This window comes from Siphateles boraxobius, unplaced genomic scaffold, assembly GCF_051911475.1.
Source record: "Siphateles boraxobius isolate OS27281-9 unplaced genomic scaffold, OSU_SipBor_1 66, whole genome shotgun sequence".
Classification (NCBI taxonomy): Eukaryota; Metazoa; Chordata; class Actinopteri; order Cypriniformes; family Leuciscidae; genus Siphateles; species Siphateles boraxobius.
In genome coordinates this window covers 4,143,780-4,158,474 of record NW_027509193.1, presented here as the reverse complement: position 1 = coordinate 4,158,474, position 14,695 = coordinate 4,143,780, and the positions used below count along the sequence as shown (strand labels likewise).

The 14,695-nt window shown below is 38.2% G+C and overlaps 1 protein-coding gene across 1 annotated transcript; it reads right to left on the bottom strand.

Moving 5' to 3' along the window:
* Positions 1–288: 288 nt before the first annotated feature.
* Positions 289–12,711, bottom strand: gsg1l2a (gsg1-like 2a). Its single transcript, XM_077211689.1, has 5 exons — positions 12,236–12,711; positions 9,646–9,693; positions 8,802–8,954; positions 1,881–1,992; positions 289–994 (listed from the first exon to the last, which is right to left on the bottom strand). Exons 1-5 carry the CDS (start codon positions 12,534–12,536, stop codon positions 718–720), a joined length of 891 nt encoding a protein of 296 aa, XP_077067804.1. The 5' UTR covers positions 12,537–12,711; the 3' UTR covers positions 289–717.
* Between the last annotated feature and the right edge of the window lie 1,984 nt (positions 12,712–14,695).

Sequence of the window (14,695 nt, the reverse complement as noted above, 5' to 3'; positions counted from 1 at the left end):
CCCAGAATAGTTTTATAAATAATTAGATAAAAATGAAATTTCCTTCTAATAGACAAAGATGACCAGGATACTCTATTATACAATATACAAGCTGTATATATATATATATATATATATAGCTGTGATAAATTGAAAGCAAATTGATACACCACATCACCATAGTCGAGTACGGGCAAGAAAGTAGCAGAAACTAACCTCTTTCTCACATTCATTGAAAAACAGTGCTTCTTTCTAAAATAAAACCCAAGCTTTATTTTTAATTTTTTCTTTAAATTAGTGTATATTTAATTGAACAATGAATTGAAGTTATTATCATTAAAGAAAGCGCATGGGAATTATAATAATGATGTGCGCGGCTAAATCCATTATAATAAATACTGCAAAATTCCATAAAAATAAGTACTTGTTCAAATTATGTCAAACTATGTTTTTGTCAAGAATGTCAGCCTCGTTTCAGCATGAATTATATCCCGTGATAACTGACAGCAGTCAAATTTGTTCTCGATAGCTTAACTTGTTTTTTAAACTCAGAACATAACTTTAAACCTCAGTTATCAGAATATGAACAAGGTTCACGGTAGCACAGCGAGTCTTGTCAGAACAGTTGTGGCACTGCAAAATAACTTTAGTTCATATCCTGCTCTGTTGACAGAAGCCCTTTGATATAAATGCACAAAAATGTCTGTGCTGAAGAGGAGCAGTGTCCTTCATGAGTTTTCAGCAATATGCTCTGCCCCAATTGTCCAGTATTGTGGAGTTGATGCAGGACGGTTGGGTGCCATTCACATACAGAGCAGCGTGTTGGTCTGCTTGCTCTTGTAATGAAGTGATGTACCATAAGTCTTCTGGCGCGTCCAGCTCCAGAATCTGCTTGATGCGCAGTTTCTTCTCAATGGTCCTCCGCTTGAACTTAAACTCAATGATGGTTTTGGTGTAGCGGTTTAATGCCGTGACCGCCGAGCCCATGCAGGTGCCGAACGAGCCCCATGCCAGACTAAGAAAAAGTGGAGAGAAGATCTTATTTAATAATCTATTTTTTCTAAATTTACTTTTATATTTACTGAAAAAAAAGTAAAACATAACTGACACATACTATATATGTACTGTAGTTGATGCATACCAATAAATACAGTTATATACAGTCAAACCAAAAATTCTTCAGACACCAGATATAAATCTTTTTTTTTTTTTTTTTTACTGGTGGGTACAGGACATTATAGTTAATTTATGTAAGTGAGGATAGTAAAATAAAGTTAACTGTGACATATACCCAAAAATTCTTCATGCAGTGGACTACCAGTAAAATTTATAAAAATATGGGACCAAAAATTATTCAGACTCTTTGGCCTGACCATGTTTTGCTTAAGTGTTTTGTCTTTGATTGCTAATGCGACCTTTTTACACGACAGACTGAACAAAGCGAAGCATTCTTTGGTAATTGGTTGACCTAAATCTGTATTATCTAATTGTGTACTTAAATTTCACAGCTGACAGCTATTCAACCTAATTTATTTGTAAAACAGTCTAACAGAAGGAGGGCCAAAACCAGTGAAATATCCATTGATTTGATAACTCTGAGTTCATGTCATATTTAATTACCATTTTCTAAACTATAACGAATAAACTGTGTTAATGTAAGAAATGTTGAAGGTATCTGAATAAATTTTGGTTTGACTATGTATATATATATATATATATATATATATATATATATATATATATAATGAATAAAAGTTCACATTACCTGCTGTATGAAGAGAACTTGTAATACATTTTCAAGTCTTATAAGATCAACTATCCTGCTAGTGCATCTGGCTTGACAATTATTAATGTACGTCTGCTGGCCAATTCATTTGCAAAGTGTCATACATGAGACTCACAGATAGGACCAGCTGTAGTCCCATGTCTTAGGTCTCCAGTCTTCTGGACCCAGCTGAACAGCAAGCTGGAAAGCTGTGGTGAACATCATATGTGCAACCATCCCGAAAAGGCCTGGGGCACAGAAAAATTACAGCGCATTTTTGGCTTTGTCCACAAGATGTCAGTATGAGTTTCAGTATAATGTCTATACAAAGAATAAACTCTGTCCAGTTGCAAAACCCACTTAATAAGAAGTAGAAATGATTAATTATTGTATATTAATGCGTAGTAGCAAGTACTTGACCAGCTGTGATAGTGTTGTTTCCTCCGAGGAGGCAAGATAGGCAGTTCCTCCTCGAAGAACTGGATGAGTAGAAAACTAAAACAATGCAAATTTTATGAAATACGACATAAAAAAAGGGTGCACTGTCCAACAGCAACACCAACGGTGAAAGTTGAGTCTCTCTTGCCTGCCCAGGTCCCATTAAGTCCCATTGAGTTTTAACAACTCCCCCACAAAAAAACAAACAAAAACATGACGGCTTAAATTTGGAAAAGTCACGTGAGACGAAGTCTCCATCGCACTTTGATTGGCTATTGCACTGTTTGTGCGGGAAAAAATCGCGCCTCTCAATTTAGTGCTCGTTCCGCGTCCGAGAATCTGTCTGAAGATATATGTTAATGGAAAGACCAAATAAAAAGTAAGTAAACAACACACCCACGTCACCTCAAAAACGACCTGTAAGGGCTTTTTTTTTTTTAGTGAGCAATCAGTTTTGTATGGTGAAATTAAAATTAGGCTACATCTCATGTCTGTGACCTGCAGTGAGTCTTGATGACCCGAAAATAAGTTAACTATTAAAAAGAAAAGGTGAACATTAGGTAACAAGTAAAGTATCCATTATGTAATAATTATGAAAATAACCACTTTCTTTTCATTAAATAGAACATCAATTGCATTGTTGCTGTAAAAATACAAAATATTTTATTGGTTTTTGTTATTGATTATTTTTGATGGTGTGAGTAACATGTATTTAACCTTTAAAAAGTGTTGTGTCAACATTAAGCGTAACATGAACATGAATTTACATGTATTTTTTTTTTTACTGAAGACTTTGCCTTGGCTTTGCCCTGAACACCACGAATCAGTCCTATTGGGATCAAACGGATTGCTTTCTAACACCACATTTAGTCACATCTGAATTAAATCTGCAAATGAGCTGGTTAAATTGCTTAAAGTTAAATTAAAGTGCCTGCAACATTCATTTCACCTGCAGTGATTACAGAGCCTGCATTGTCTGGTCTGAAAATAAGGTAGAAACACTTGATTACTTTTTTATTGTGTCAGAAATGTTATATCAGGCTATTGAATATGAATTTGAAACCAGGTAAACATTAAATGGAACATTTATTTATAACTAAAAAACCCATTTCAGAAGCTGAGCACACCGCTGTAATGCACATGCATCATATGATGAAGCTGCTATTGTGTTTTTTCAGCGTGGTTTCTTCTAATGGCAGGTACTGATGTGCATCAAGTGTGTTGGTGAGCATTCCTACAACTAGGATTATTGTGAAAAAAATAGGGGGAGGGAGGATGGTCTCGGCTGGCCATGTCACGTACCAAAACCACTAACCCCCCACACCAATCCGATTACAGCACAAACCACCAAATCCCCACGCTGTTGGGACAGACCAGAGAGACAGCTTCCCATCCAAAACAAGCTCCCACCACTGCCACAAATACACATTCACTGCAAGACAACTTTTTCTTAATCACAATTTTTTTCTTGTTTTCAGTAACATGTTAAAATACTTCCTTTTTTCACTAAAAAAGCGTAATATATTAAAACTTTTCAGATATTATTCATGCTTAGATTAAGATTGTTTTCTTTCCTTATGCATTGTTTGTTGTTGTTTTGAGCGTAAACCTCACTAAATTTTGTTACAACAATGCAAAGCAATACATACAATATATATACAGCAATATATACATTATTGTCTCCCCCCCCCCACACACACATACACACTAGAGGATGGATACCCGAACCGAGCCCGACGGGACCCGGCGGTACACGACGGGCCGGGACACATCGGACACATATTTTGAAATGACGTTCGGGTTCGGGTCGGGCTCAGTCACGTCGGCGCGATAAGGCATTGAACATTTGACATTTAAAACCGCTTATTATAATGTTTAACTGGATGCAAATGTTTGTTTTTGTGATTAAAATAAATTTAAAATATTAGCCTACCCTAACATTCATCTTCATGTGTGCGGAAATTTGTTTATGTTGCTGTGACGACGCGCAACACGTGCGTGCATAATATTGCATATTTGGCTACATGTGGCTGGCAGCGCAACGATGGAAAACGTTAAAAACAAGTTGGCCTCAGGAGATTTTAAAACCACCGAAAATGAAGGAAAGTTTTTCTACATAGTTGTCAAGGCTGATAGTGATGAACATGTTGGTTATGTTCAATGTAGCCTAAGGGTTGTGGATTTCTCATGAAGTATGACAGCAAGAGGACCGGGAATTCCATGTAACTTCAATAACATGCGCTTTGTTGGCTGTGTGTGGCGCACGCTGATGCATTGCGCACATCTGTAAACATTTCCGAATGCCTTCCAGTTGCTAAATGAAAGCGGGTTTTCTACACAAACAAACGTACGTGTCATTAGTATGAGAAAAAAAATGAGATTTTTAACTGTGTCGGGCTCGGACATAAATATCTTAATGCCTGTCGGGCTCGGGTCAGGTTCAGTTACTGCCCTGTCGGACGGGGGCCGGGCTCGGACAGAAAAATGCGGCCCGATCCGCACTCTAACACACACACACACAAAAGAGTTAGCATGCAGTGTCGATGTTGGCCATTTGGGGGCGCAATTACATGTTTTCCTTGTGGTTGTAAGAAGCCGAAACCCTGAAGTGCCTTAATTCCTAAGTCGTTTTCTGCTGTGTAACATCAAAAAATGCCAACAAAAATATGTATGCCCAAATTTTTGTTGTCACACACTGCAGGGGAAAAATGAGAAATAATGTAGAATATAGACCACAGGGTGACCAGATGCTTGACAGATGCATTCACAACCTTGCAACTATTGAACTTCATTACATAAAGTAATACATAATTTCCATTCAACTTTTGGCCCGCAACATTAGAATAATGACAAACAAATAATAAATTTTTTTTTTTAGCTTTTAACACCTTTTACATTACACTGTTTCTTTTAATGGCCATTGGTTAAAATAAAATAAAAAATCAGTTGCCAGAAAAAACACAATTTCAGTTAAAAAAATATTATTTCAGTCCTGATGTTCTCTTACACTATCCTTTTGTGCTTCTAGGTCGCTACCACCTTTATTTAACAGTAGCCGCGTTTCCATTACCCTTCAAATTGCGCAAATTGAAATTGCGAATTGAAACTATGACCAATGGAAACACGTCAATTTTGCAAAAACTCCTAGCCGGGGTTTACCCATGCTGCCTTGCACGCGATTTTATTCACACTGCTAGGCAGCCTGGATTCCATGCACCAGATTTTCGCCTCAGCGAGGGGACCAATCACAGAACGGGGAGGGAGCAGCAAGACGATGACGATTCTGTGTTTTTTTCGATAAAAACATGTCTGTAGAGTGTCCATATATATACCTTCTACCCTCATGTTTGTCTTGCACAAACGGCAATAGTCGTTGAACGCCATCGTGTAGCCTACACATAAATCTCACATAAATTTCTGTCACTCTACATTCGTCATCTGGTATAATTGAGACGATTGGCTATGAGCTACGTACAGGCGCATTTGATAGACATTCGTAGCACCCAATAAAAACGGCTCTGGGCATTCGTAAACCACGCCTCAAATACGAGAAAATGAACATGTGGTTCCCAGACCCATGTCTCAATGAGACTAGGTCTGACGTAAGCCAGGCTAAAAAACTCCCATTCATCGCAAAAAAAGTTTTTACGCTCAAATGAGGTGGTTTTTCAGGCAATTCAAAAATAAATGGAATGGTTTCCATGCAATGGAAACAGTTTTTGCGCATTTACAGGTCACCTGATGTAGATGACGTGGTGTGTTTGGACAGAATACGAGACAGAGTTCTTTATTAAATTCATAAAAGACAAAAGAATTACAGGAATACTGGATTATAAACCTAAAAAAAAGCCACAATCAAGACCTCGAAGCAGATATGAGGGAGAAACACCCAGAAACACTAGCCGCTCCAAGTATAAGGGTCTTTCCTAACCATTAATGCTTAGATAACACATATACGTCTCCTTCGATTAATAATAATGGCCAATGCAGTGGCTGGGATAGGCTATACGTAAACCTAGATCTGTCGTTGTGATTTTTGGAATGACTTATGAGAGGAAAACAATTACGTTTTAGTCGCATAACATCGGTTAATGGAAACGCCGTCATTTCGCAATAGTTTTTTGTAGACATTTATAAAAAAAAGCAAAAGTTTTGCGCACATCTGTAATGGAAACGCGCCTACTGACACAGAGACAAAAACACAAGAAATTCCTCTGTAAATCGTCTGTGAATTTACACTGTTCAGGAGCCATGTGCCACTGTTGACAAGCAAGCCATGGTTGAGATGCAGTTTGACCAATGTTTGCGTTACGTACATGGCCGATCGACCGATGGTGGCGTGCGTGAAGGCGCGACCTAAAGCAATGCTAAACGCACATCAACCCAATCACTTGTTTAGCGTTGATGTAAACACTAAATTCAGATTCATCAATCGGAATGGATTCAGTCGAATTGAATCAAAAGGTGTACATGTAAACATAATGAATAGCGACTGTAGAAAGCAAAATCCGAATCACTGACATTTTGGGCGATCTAGAAAGCGCAGCCGGACACATTTTTTTAGGTCCAAAAGGAGGACATGTCTGGGAAATAGAGCACGCATGGTCACCCTATTATAGACACAGGGAGATGCTTTTTTCACCCCTGTGATGAAGAGCATTGCTCAGTTGGTCTCTGGGGCATCGCTGACCCATCATTGCTCTCTGTAAAGTGTCGGGAACACGTGAATCGGTTGGATTTGTGCTGTATAATCTCATCTCTGTTTCACAGCTGGGGATGACTGGCAGGAGTGGAGCTTGCAGGATTTTTTACTTTTCTGGCAACTGAGCATTCAACAGGGACTAGTGTTCCTCTGTCTGTCTGTGCCAAAAATGTGAAAGCAAGAAAGAAAAGTCTGTTAAAATAGGGCCCGATGTACTGTGTTAATACTTTTCTATGTTGAATTTTCACAAACGTTTCCCCGTTTTTTTTGAATTATGCATCGCCTTGTGCTGTGTTTACATGTCCTTAATGTTAAAATAGTCAATTCACATGATCGAAGACACCTTTATAGAAGACACACCACTAACAGGGAAAGTTGTCACCCACATTCTTTGATTTTTACTTAAAGGGTCACATCCTGGAAAAACAGGATATTATCGCTCTTTGCAACTCTTTCGATGTAGTGTGTGTGTGTGTGTGCGTGTGTGTGTGTGTGTGTGTGTGTGTGTGTGTGTGTGTGTGTGTGTGTGTGATAAAACATGCTTCAGCCAACGGCAGCACAGAGCGCAAGACAATGTAGCGTGGTTATAAAAAAAATACATGCCGTTTTAGTGTGTATCCCTTTAAATGCAAATGAGCTGTTCCTGCCGGCACAGAGGGCGAAAATGCCCACAGAGCCCGAGAATATATGCGGTATGGAGATATAACAGGCATAGTTTAGTTTAATTACTGTTAACGTATTTGTCATCTGCTTTTATCCACTATTAATACTGCCAGGGTTCTGTCACTTCTGTCTACTCTAGTGTATTTCTTAGTTTTGTGACAGAGCCCTGACACTCCTGTTTTGTCTTGTACTGTGTAGCACACAGCTTGTGTTTAACACTAGCTGTGTGCTTTCATGTTGTCATGTTTTGTGTGAACACGTGGATTATGAGTGTTCTCATTGGCTGCGGGTTCATGTCTCGTTTTGTGTGAGCACATGGCTTGTGATTTGTTTTACTGGCCATGTGCTTGTGTTTTTTGTCATCTTTGGTGTGAGCACAATTGTGTCCCCCATTTTTCATCAACATACACAGCGAATTACACAAAACACTCGTTACAATTAACAGTAAACAAAAATATACACCTTTACAGGGGGTGCTTAATAAACTAGTAAACTTTATATTTGTAAAATAAGACTCGATGAGCTGTCATAAAGTGCACGCTCTCACTTTCATTACTGCAGTGATAAGTAAAGTTAGGCCTATCGCTCCAGAGACTGAAAGCTGGATCACGAACAGTTACAGATCCATCCTTGAGTAACAATGGGACTAGATGAAGATAGCTATGTTCATTCTTACATCCAACAACAAAACACCTCGATCGCTTAGGAGACATTCTAGTCTACAGCTGCTCCGGCGTCGAAACAATGGCGGACTGTGTTTAGCTCACTCAGGGCGGGTCTATGCTGAAACTGCAGTGTCAGTCAACAGTCGTGGGCGGGAATTGTGCTAAATTACGTCACACTGCCCAGAATCTGAGAACGGCTTGTTCTGAGACAGTGCTTATGATTTATGGGAATTTAAAAAAAAGCACTGGGTGGATTTTTATCATTATAGGGTGGTTGTGTACACACACTGCCAACACACATTTATGTTCAAACCATGTAAAAGTGAATTTTGCATAATAGGTGCCCTTTAAGTAGTACTGTGGTACTCGGGTATATTTACACACAGAAATAAACAATATACTAAAATCTCTAATGATAGACATGTTATACCATGGTCACAATATACTGTACCGTCATAGCAGATATATACATTTAAAACTAACAGTAGGCTATCTTAACCTATAAATGCAATTAACTATTTATAAAAAAAAGATAAGCTCTTAAATATGTACTGCCCCAACTGTTCTTATGTGTTTTATTTATTTTTACCTGAGAGAGCGGTGCACAGAGCTGCAAAGGCATTGAGCTTGAGTCTGTTCATCATGTTAAAGCATGGACACATCTCTATGACCATCATAGCTCCACCGGTGAACAGTAGACCAATGTACAGACACTCAGCCACAATACACAGCCAGAGCACTTCTGAGAGAGAGAGAGAGAGAGAGAGAGAGAGAGAGAGAGAGAGAGAGAGAGAGAGAGAGAGAGAGAGAGAGAGAGAGAGAGAGAGAGAGAGAGAGAGAGAGAGAGAGAGAGAGAGAGATCTTCATGTATCCCGTCACATTGTTATCCTTTTGTTTTTACATTAGCATTTATTTTTATACATTATTCCATACATGATTTGCATACATTAAGAACATGCTCCTCTTTTCGACTATTGTAGAATATTTTATTATATATATATATATATATATATATATATATATATATATATATATATAGGGATTAATGACTTTAAATTGTAGCTATTTCCGTCTCAGGTGACCACCACGAAGTTGTTTGTGTTTTTGATCACCATTATTTGTGGTTTTTGGTCCACTCGAAACATACTTTTTTTTTTTTTTGGTTTATCTGTGTTACACACCTTTAGGCTACTTTATTCTCAGTTACTGAACACTGTAACTCATTACAAGTAATCTTTCACCTCTCACGAGTATCAAACCTTACATGCACACTTGTATATATTGCAAGCAAAATAAAAATCGTATGACCTAGTCTAGGTAAGTGTTTGGGTTACTGTGTGAATTTAATGAACTATAGATATAACAGAATTTATTTGAGGTAATTTGTGTTTATTGTTCATATAAATAACATGTAACACTTGTTACTTACCCACCTCTTTCATGATCTGGTGCAATCTCTAAAAAGCTCCTACAGGTAAATCCTATAAAGAGACAATTCTGGTAAACATTGGCTTCTGGCTCCAGATGTGCATCAAACAAATGGATTCACATTCTTTAAGAAGGAACAAGTTTTACAGAATTTATTATAGGTTACTGTTATAAATAATAGATTATATTGTTCATTGTTAATTCATGCTTGTTTGTTATTCGTAAATTAATGTTCCTTTTCATAGGTTCACTTGATGCCACCAGAAGTGATGATTCATTGAAGCCAGAGTTTAAATACTCTGTATTGGAGTGTGCGATTTATTTGGTCTGTGTGCTTCTAAATATTCGGTTTGTATGATTGGTTGCTCGTGACTGATACTGCTTGTCAGCTCTGCTGTGTGGCATTACAGATGATAGCAGTTCGATAGCAGTCATGTATTTTTTAAAGATGGCTCACTCACAAGACTACTATATTGTAGTTAGGCGATGCGGTCCGTCCCACTCCCAGAAACTGACCTAGTCCAAAGGCACACCAGCACCCACGTAGGTGCATTAATTAATCTAAGGTTGGCAATCAAGTTAAACCAATTTTATTCTCTTCATTTCTCATGTAGTGGTTGGAGAAGCTTCAGGCTCTCTCACTACGACACATTTTCAGGTGACCATGTCACCTATGGTTATCTCCATCACAACCTGCGTCTTTGATGAAAGCAGACCGTGTGATGCCCCATATTACAATATACTCCTGTTTTCTCCATGCTACAAGACTTTTGGAGTTAATGCTTTGCAGAGTGACTGATGCTTCTTTCCCTATCTAGCAAGGTGGAGACTTTTGCCAAATAGGATGGTTCTTTGAACCATTTAACTGGGGTACATCATCCAATTCCATCGTGATCCATTTTTTTCAATGGACTGCTCCCTGTAGCTGCCGGTTGGGAGGCTTTCATTTTGGGGCAGGAAGTTCTCCCCCTTTGGAGAAAGAGCCGTATGTCTCCTCCTCAAAGGGAGTCTGGTTTTTACAGTCGATACTTGGCCAGATTTACTAACAGCTTGCTCCAGCACAGTGGTTAAAAAACTACTGACAGGATTTACTGAAGACACGCAGTGAAAAAGGTGTGGGCAGGGTTATTTTTGAGGCTGACCTTATTGCATATGCATTTGTAGGAGTTTCCCTTTCAGATGCAAAATGTATGGGAGAAAACTATTTAAATTAATCAAGCAAGGTGATTTACTAAGGTTTGCGCAAGTCAGTTTACTGGTATTTAACGGCCCCTAAAAAGCATGTCTTAAACCAAAGTCTAATTTGCGCTGCTCCTGGTAGATTGTGTTGGTAGTTATGAAAATGATCCGGTTCTGTCTGTGTTCTTTCATTTGCGTGTCTTCCGTATATCACACGCAGAACTTTCCGCTCCTATCTGCAATTTTGCAAAATCTGGCCCACTTTCTGATGTTGGAAAAGTACATGGCAGTCTTACCGATCTTGAATTTGATGGAACTACGCTCTTCAGAATTGCAGCTTCAGGATGCTGATGCTGAATCATGGTGAATTTTTCAGGAGGGAGGCGGGTTTGTCATGATAGATCTGAAGAGGGTTTACTTCCTTATTCTGATCGTTCAGAGACACTGGAAATTTCTCAGGTTTCCTTTTTGGGTAAAAGCTTACCATGTGCTTCCCACCTCGCACAATTATAAAGTTCATGAATGTTGCTCTTGGGTCTATTAAAGCCTCTTAACCTACAAAGTCTGAAAGGGCGAACATCACTCCTGGCACATACTGTAGCTCATATCGCAGCATTAAGTAAACCTATTGAAAGGAGCATCTCGGTTCCCTGAACAGAGAACAAGATGCATAGCTTGCCATGCAACTTCATTATTGTTTTCTTTCTTCATTCATTTCATTAGTAAAGACCCCAAGACCTCAGATGGTTGTGTCAGATAGGAGAGACATCAGAAATGTGCAGTGTTGCGGGTCCTCCAGGACCAGGGTTGGGAAACAGTTCATTCATTTATACTTCGAAATGGTGGTATTAGTATGTGTAGAATTCAACATAACCCAGGGATAATAACAGTCCTGTAAAAGCATTATTTATTGTTTTTTCATGTTAGAAATAAACCTTATTGTGATGTGTTACCAGACATGTAAATATATAAATTTACATAAACCAAGATTAATTTACATTGTAAAGGGGGTGTTATTCATTGTTACTTCACATTAACTATTTCATTGACAAATGTTAAAAATGTAAGCTATTAATGTTAAGAGATCTCAGAGCTTTTTCACTGTTAGTTCATGTTGGCTAGTGCATTAACTAAAGTTAACATTTAAGCTATTATTCATATGAAATGCATAGTATGCACAATTTAAAATTAACAAAGATTAATGCTGTATGCACATTTTGATCATTGCTAATTTTTAATTAATGCATGAACTAATGTTAACAAATACGACCTTATTGTAAAGTGTTACCACATCCATTTCTCCATAGTCCAGTGTCAAGTCTGGAGAATGAACTTCTGCACTGCACTTGAAATGAAAACACTGGTGGTTTTTGTAGGGAGTCCAACCATGAGAAAGAGCCAGTAATGCAGTCTTACCTTGTAAGTCCATGGTTTGTTCGCAGGAGAACCAGATGCCTGCGTGGAACTTCCTCATGAGGAACTTCTCCTCTCCGGTCTCATAGATGTACTGCACCAGCCGCGTGTCGTTGATGTCGGAGCTGTTAAAGCGGATGCAGTACGTCTGCTTGACTTTCACCGGCCCCATGCAGAAAGGCTTGACCACCTTTCTGGTCCCCTCACACCAGTAGCTGGTGGTGACGGCGGAGATCGCCATGGCCAATGCCACGTAGTTGAGCGTGAGAGCCAGAGATGCTCTCTGAGCACGCTGTATACCCATAGTGCTCCAGGAGGCACAAGGAGATGAGTAATCCTGGCTTCGAGGTCCTTGCTTCAGACATTCAAACTTTTGTTTTGCAGATGTTTGCTAATGCGTCCCATCTGAGCTTTCTTCTACTTGATAGACCAACTGGACGGACGCAGAGCTTTCACAAATTACAGCTGCTCTACTTCATGTCTAGCTCTAATGCTATCAGTCTCTTATGTTTCGCTCTAACTTACCCTTCGGTCCCCGTCCCCACCCCACCCACGGTTCCCTTCCCCCCATCCTTTTCACTGTTATCATTTCATAGGGCAAATTGCATGAGACCTTGGTTTTGTTCCTCCATCTAAACCCGTAGCTTATTTTTGTGAGCATAGCAATAAAACAGATTATCAATCAGATTATTCTTCAATCTGATGCAGGGCTATCTGCCAAATCTCAGTGGTAACTTCCTCTATTTTCACGACTGCCTCAGTGAACATGTCAATGAAGTGCAACAGTTTGTTCAACAATGGTTTACAGTAAAGAAGATAAAGATAAATCTGTACCATCTTTGATGTTGCGAAGAAGCTCTTACATCTGTATGTACATGCAAAAATTCTTGCTACACACACATGCACATGCACACAAACACACAGCAAATCCTGTCTGATTTGACAGCTGGATGATTAATGTGGGATATTTCATACAAATGTAGGGGAATGGCTATGGGAAATATGTTTAAGGGCTGACAGATGTCAGCACAAACAGACACTGGACTAAGCCCACAAGGGCTTATGCTGTAAATTATTATTTAACATTTATTATTCAGGAATTCACAAATAATCTTGGAGAGAATGAAGAGAGTTTTTGTGATATTTAGAAAAATGTCGACACTGTTCTTTTAAAAAACTTTCACAATGTAAGCGAACGGTTTCTAGGGGTGTCAAACAACAAAAACGACAAAAAAGCACCATTCACTATGCACTAGTATTTGGAAGTCATATGATGAAACGGAGTTACTGTGTTCTACTCAAGTCATATGGGTTTTGCATAACATGAGTTTTTTTTTTAAGTGAACTCAAAAAAATCTCTGTAAGACATATACTATCACAAGGGTATTATAATACAGTAGGTTATAATAATTGTCCATGTAATTTTTCCCCAAAGTCATTTCATGAACAGGTGAAAAGAGATTTACAAGGATGGATTTTAGTAGAGGATAAAGGATATAGGGAAAAGGAGGAAATTACTTTTTTCCTCCATGTTTTTCCGAGGTGCTGTTGAACCGGAAATACCAAGACTGGATTAAGGTTCATGATATCAAAAAACAGTGGAGGATGTTTATGTAATATGGAATCCTGAGGTTTATCTGTTTTCGGATATCTCAGGCTTTGTCGCAGAGATATTCATTTCACAGAACGCAACATTTTATTGCTTGTACCTACTTTTGTTAAGGCACATTTTTTATTTTTTATTAGTCCACCTAGAACAACCTGCGTCTTTGACGAAAGCAGACCGTTTGTCTCTGTTCATCCCAATGAAAACTCTGTCACAAGTTACATTTGGAACAAAAAAATATATATAGAACAAATATATATCAAATAAATATATATTTGAAGAATACTGGTAACCAAACAAGTCGCTGTTTGGTCCACTGACATCCAAAAACAAACTAACTGACAAAAGCATAGTTCCATCAAATTCAAAATGGGTGTAGACTCCCATATACTTTTTCAACATCAGAAAGTGGGCCAGATTTACTAAAAAAAACATGATGGGTGAAATATCCATTTAAACTTACCAAATCAGGTTGCTGGACAAGACATATTAGCCTCTAATCCTTGAAAACCATAAACAAAACTATACAAAAAGTATGACTTAGACTACATTAAATACGGGTTAGGTTGCAGCAAGGATTGTACTGACCACAGTGCATTTTGTGAGGTGATTTATTGACCTTCAAGAGTGTGAAACCATCAAAAATAGAGAATGATCCCATTAAAAAGAGATATTTAGAAACCAAACATCTACATTGTATTAATATGGCCTTATGCTGAATAGGATAATGCATATTAATATAATTCAATGCTGATTAAATGTATATTTCTATTTATTTATTTTAAGAAATTGTTCAGGCCTATGAAAAATGTGATTCACTGAAAAAAGTACTTTAAAAAAGCTATCTTTGAACACTA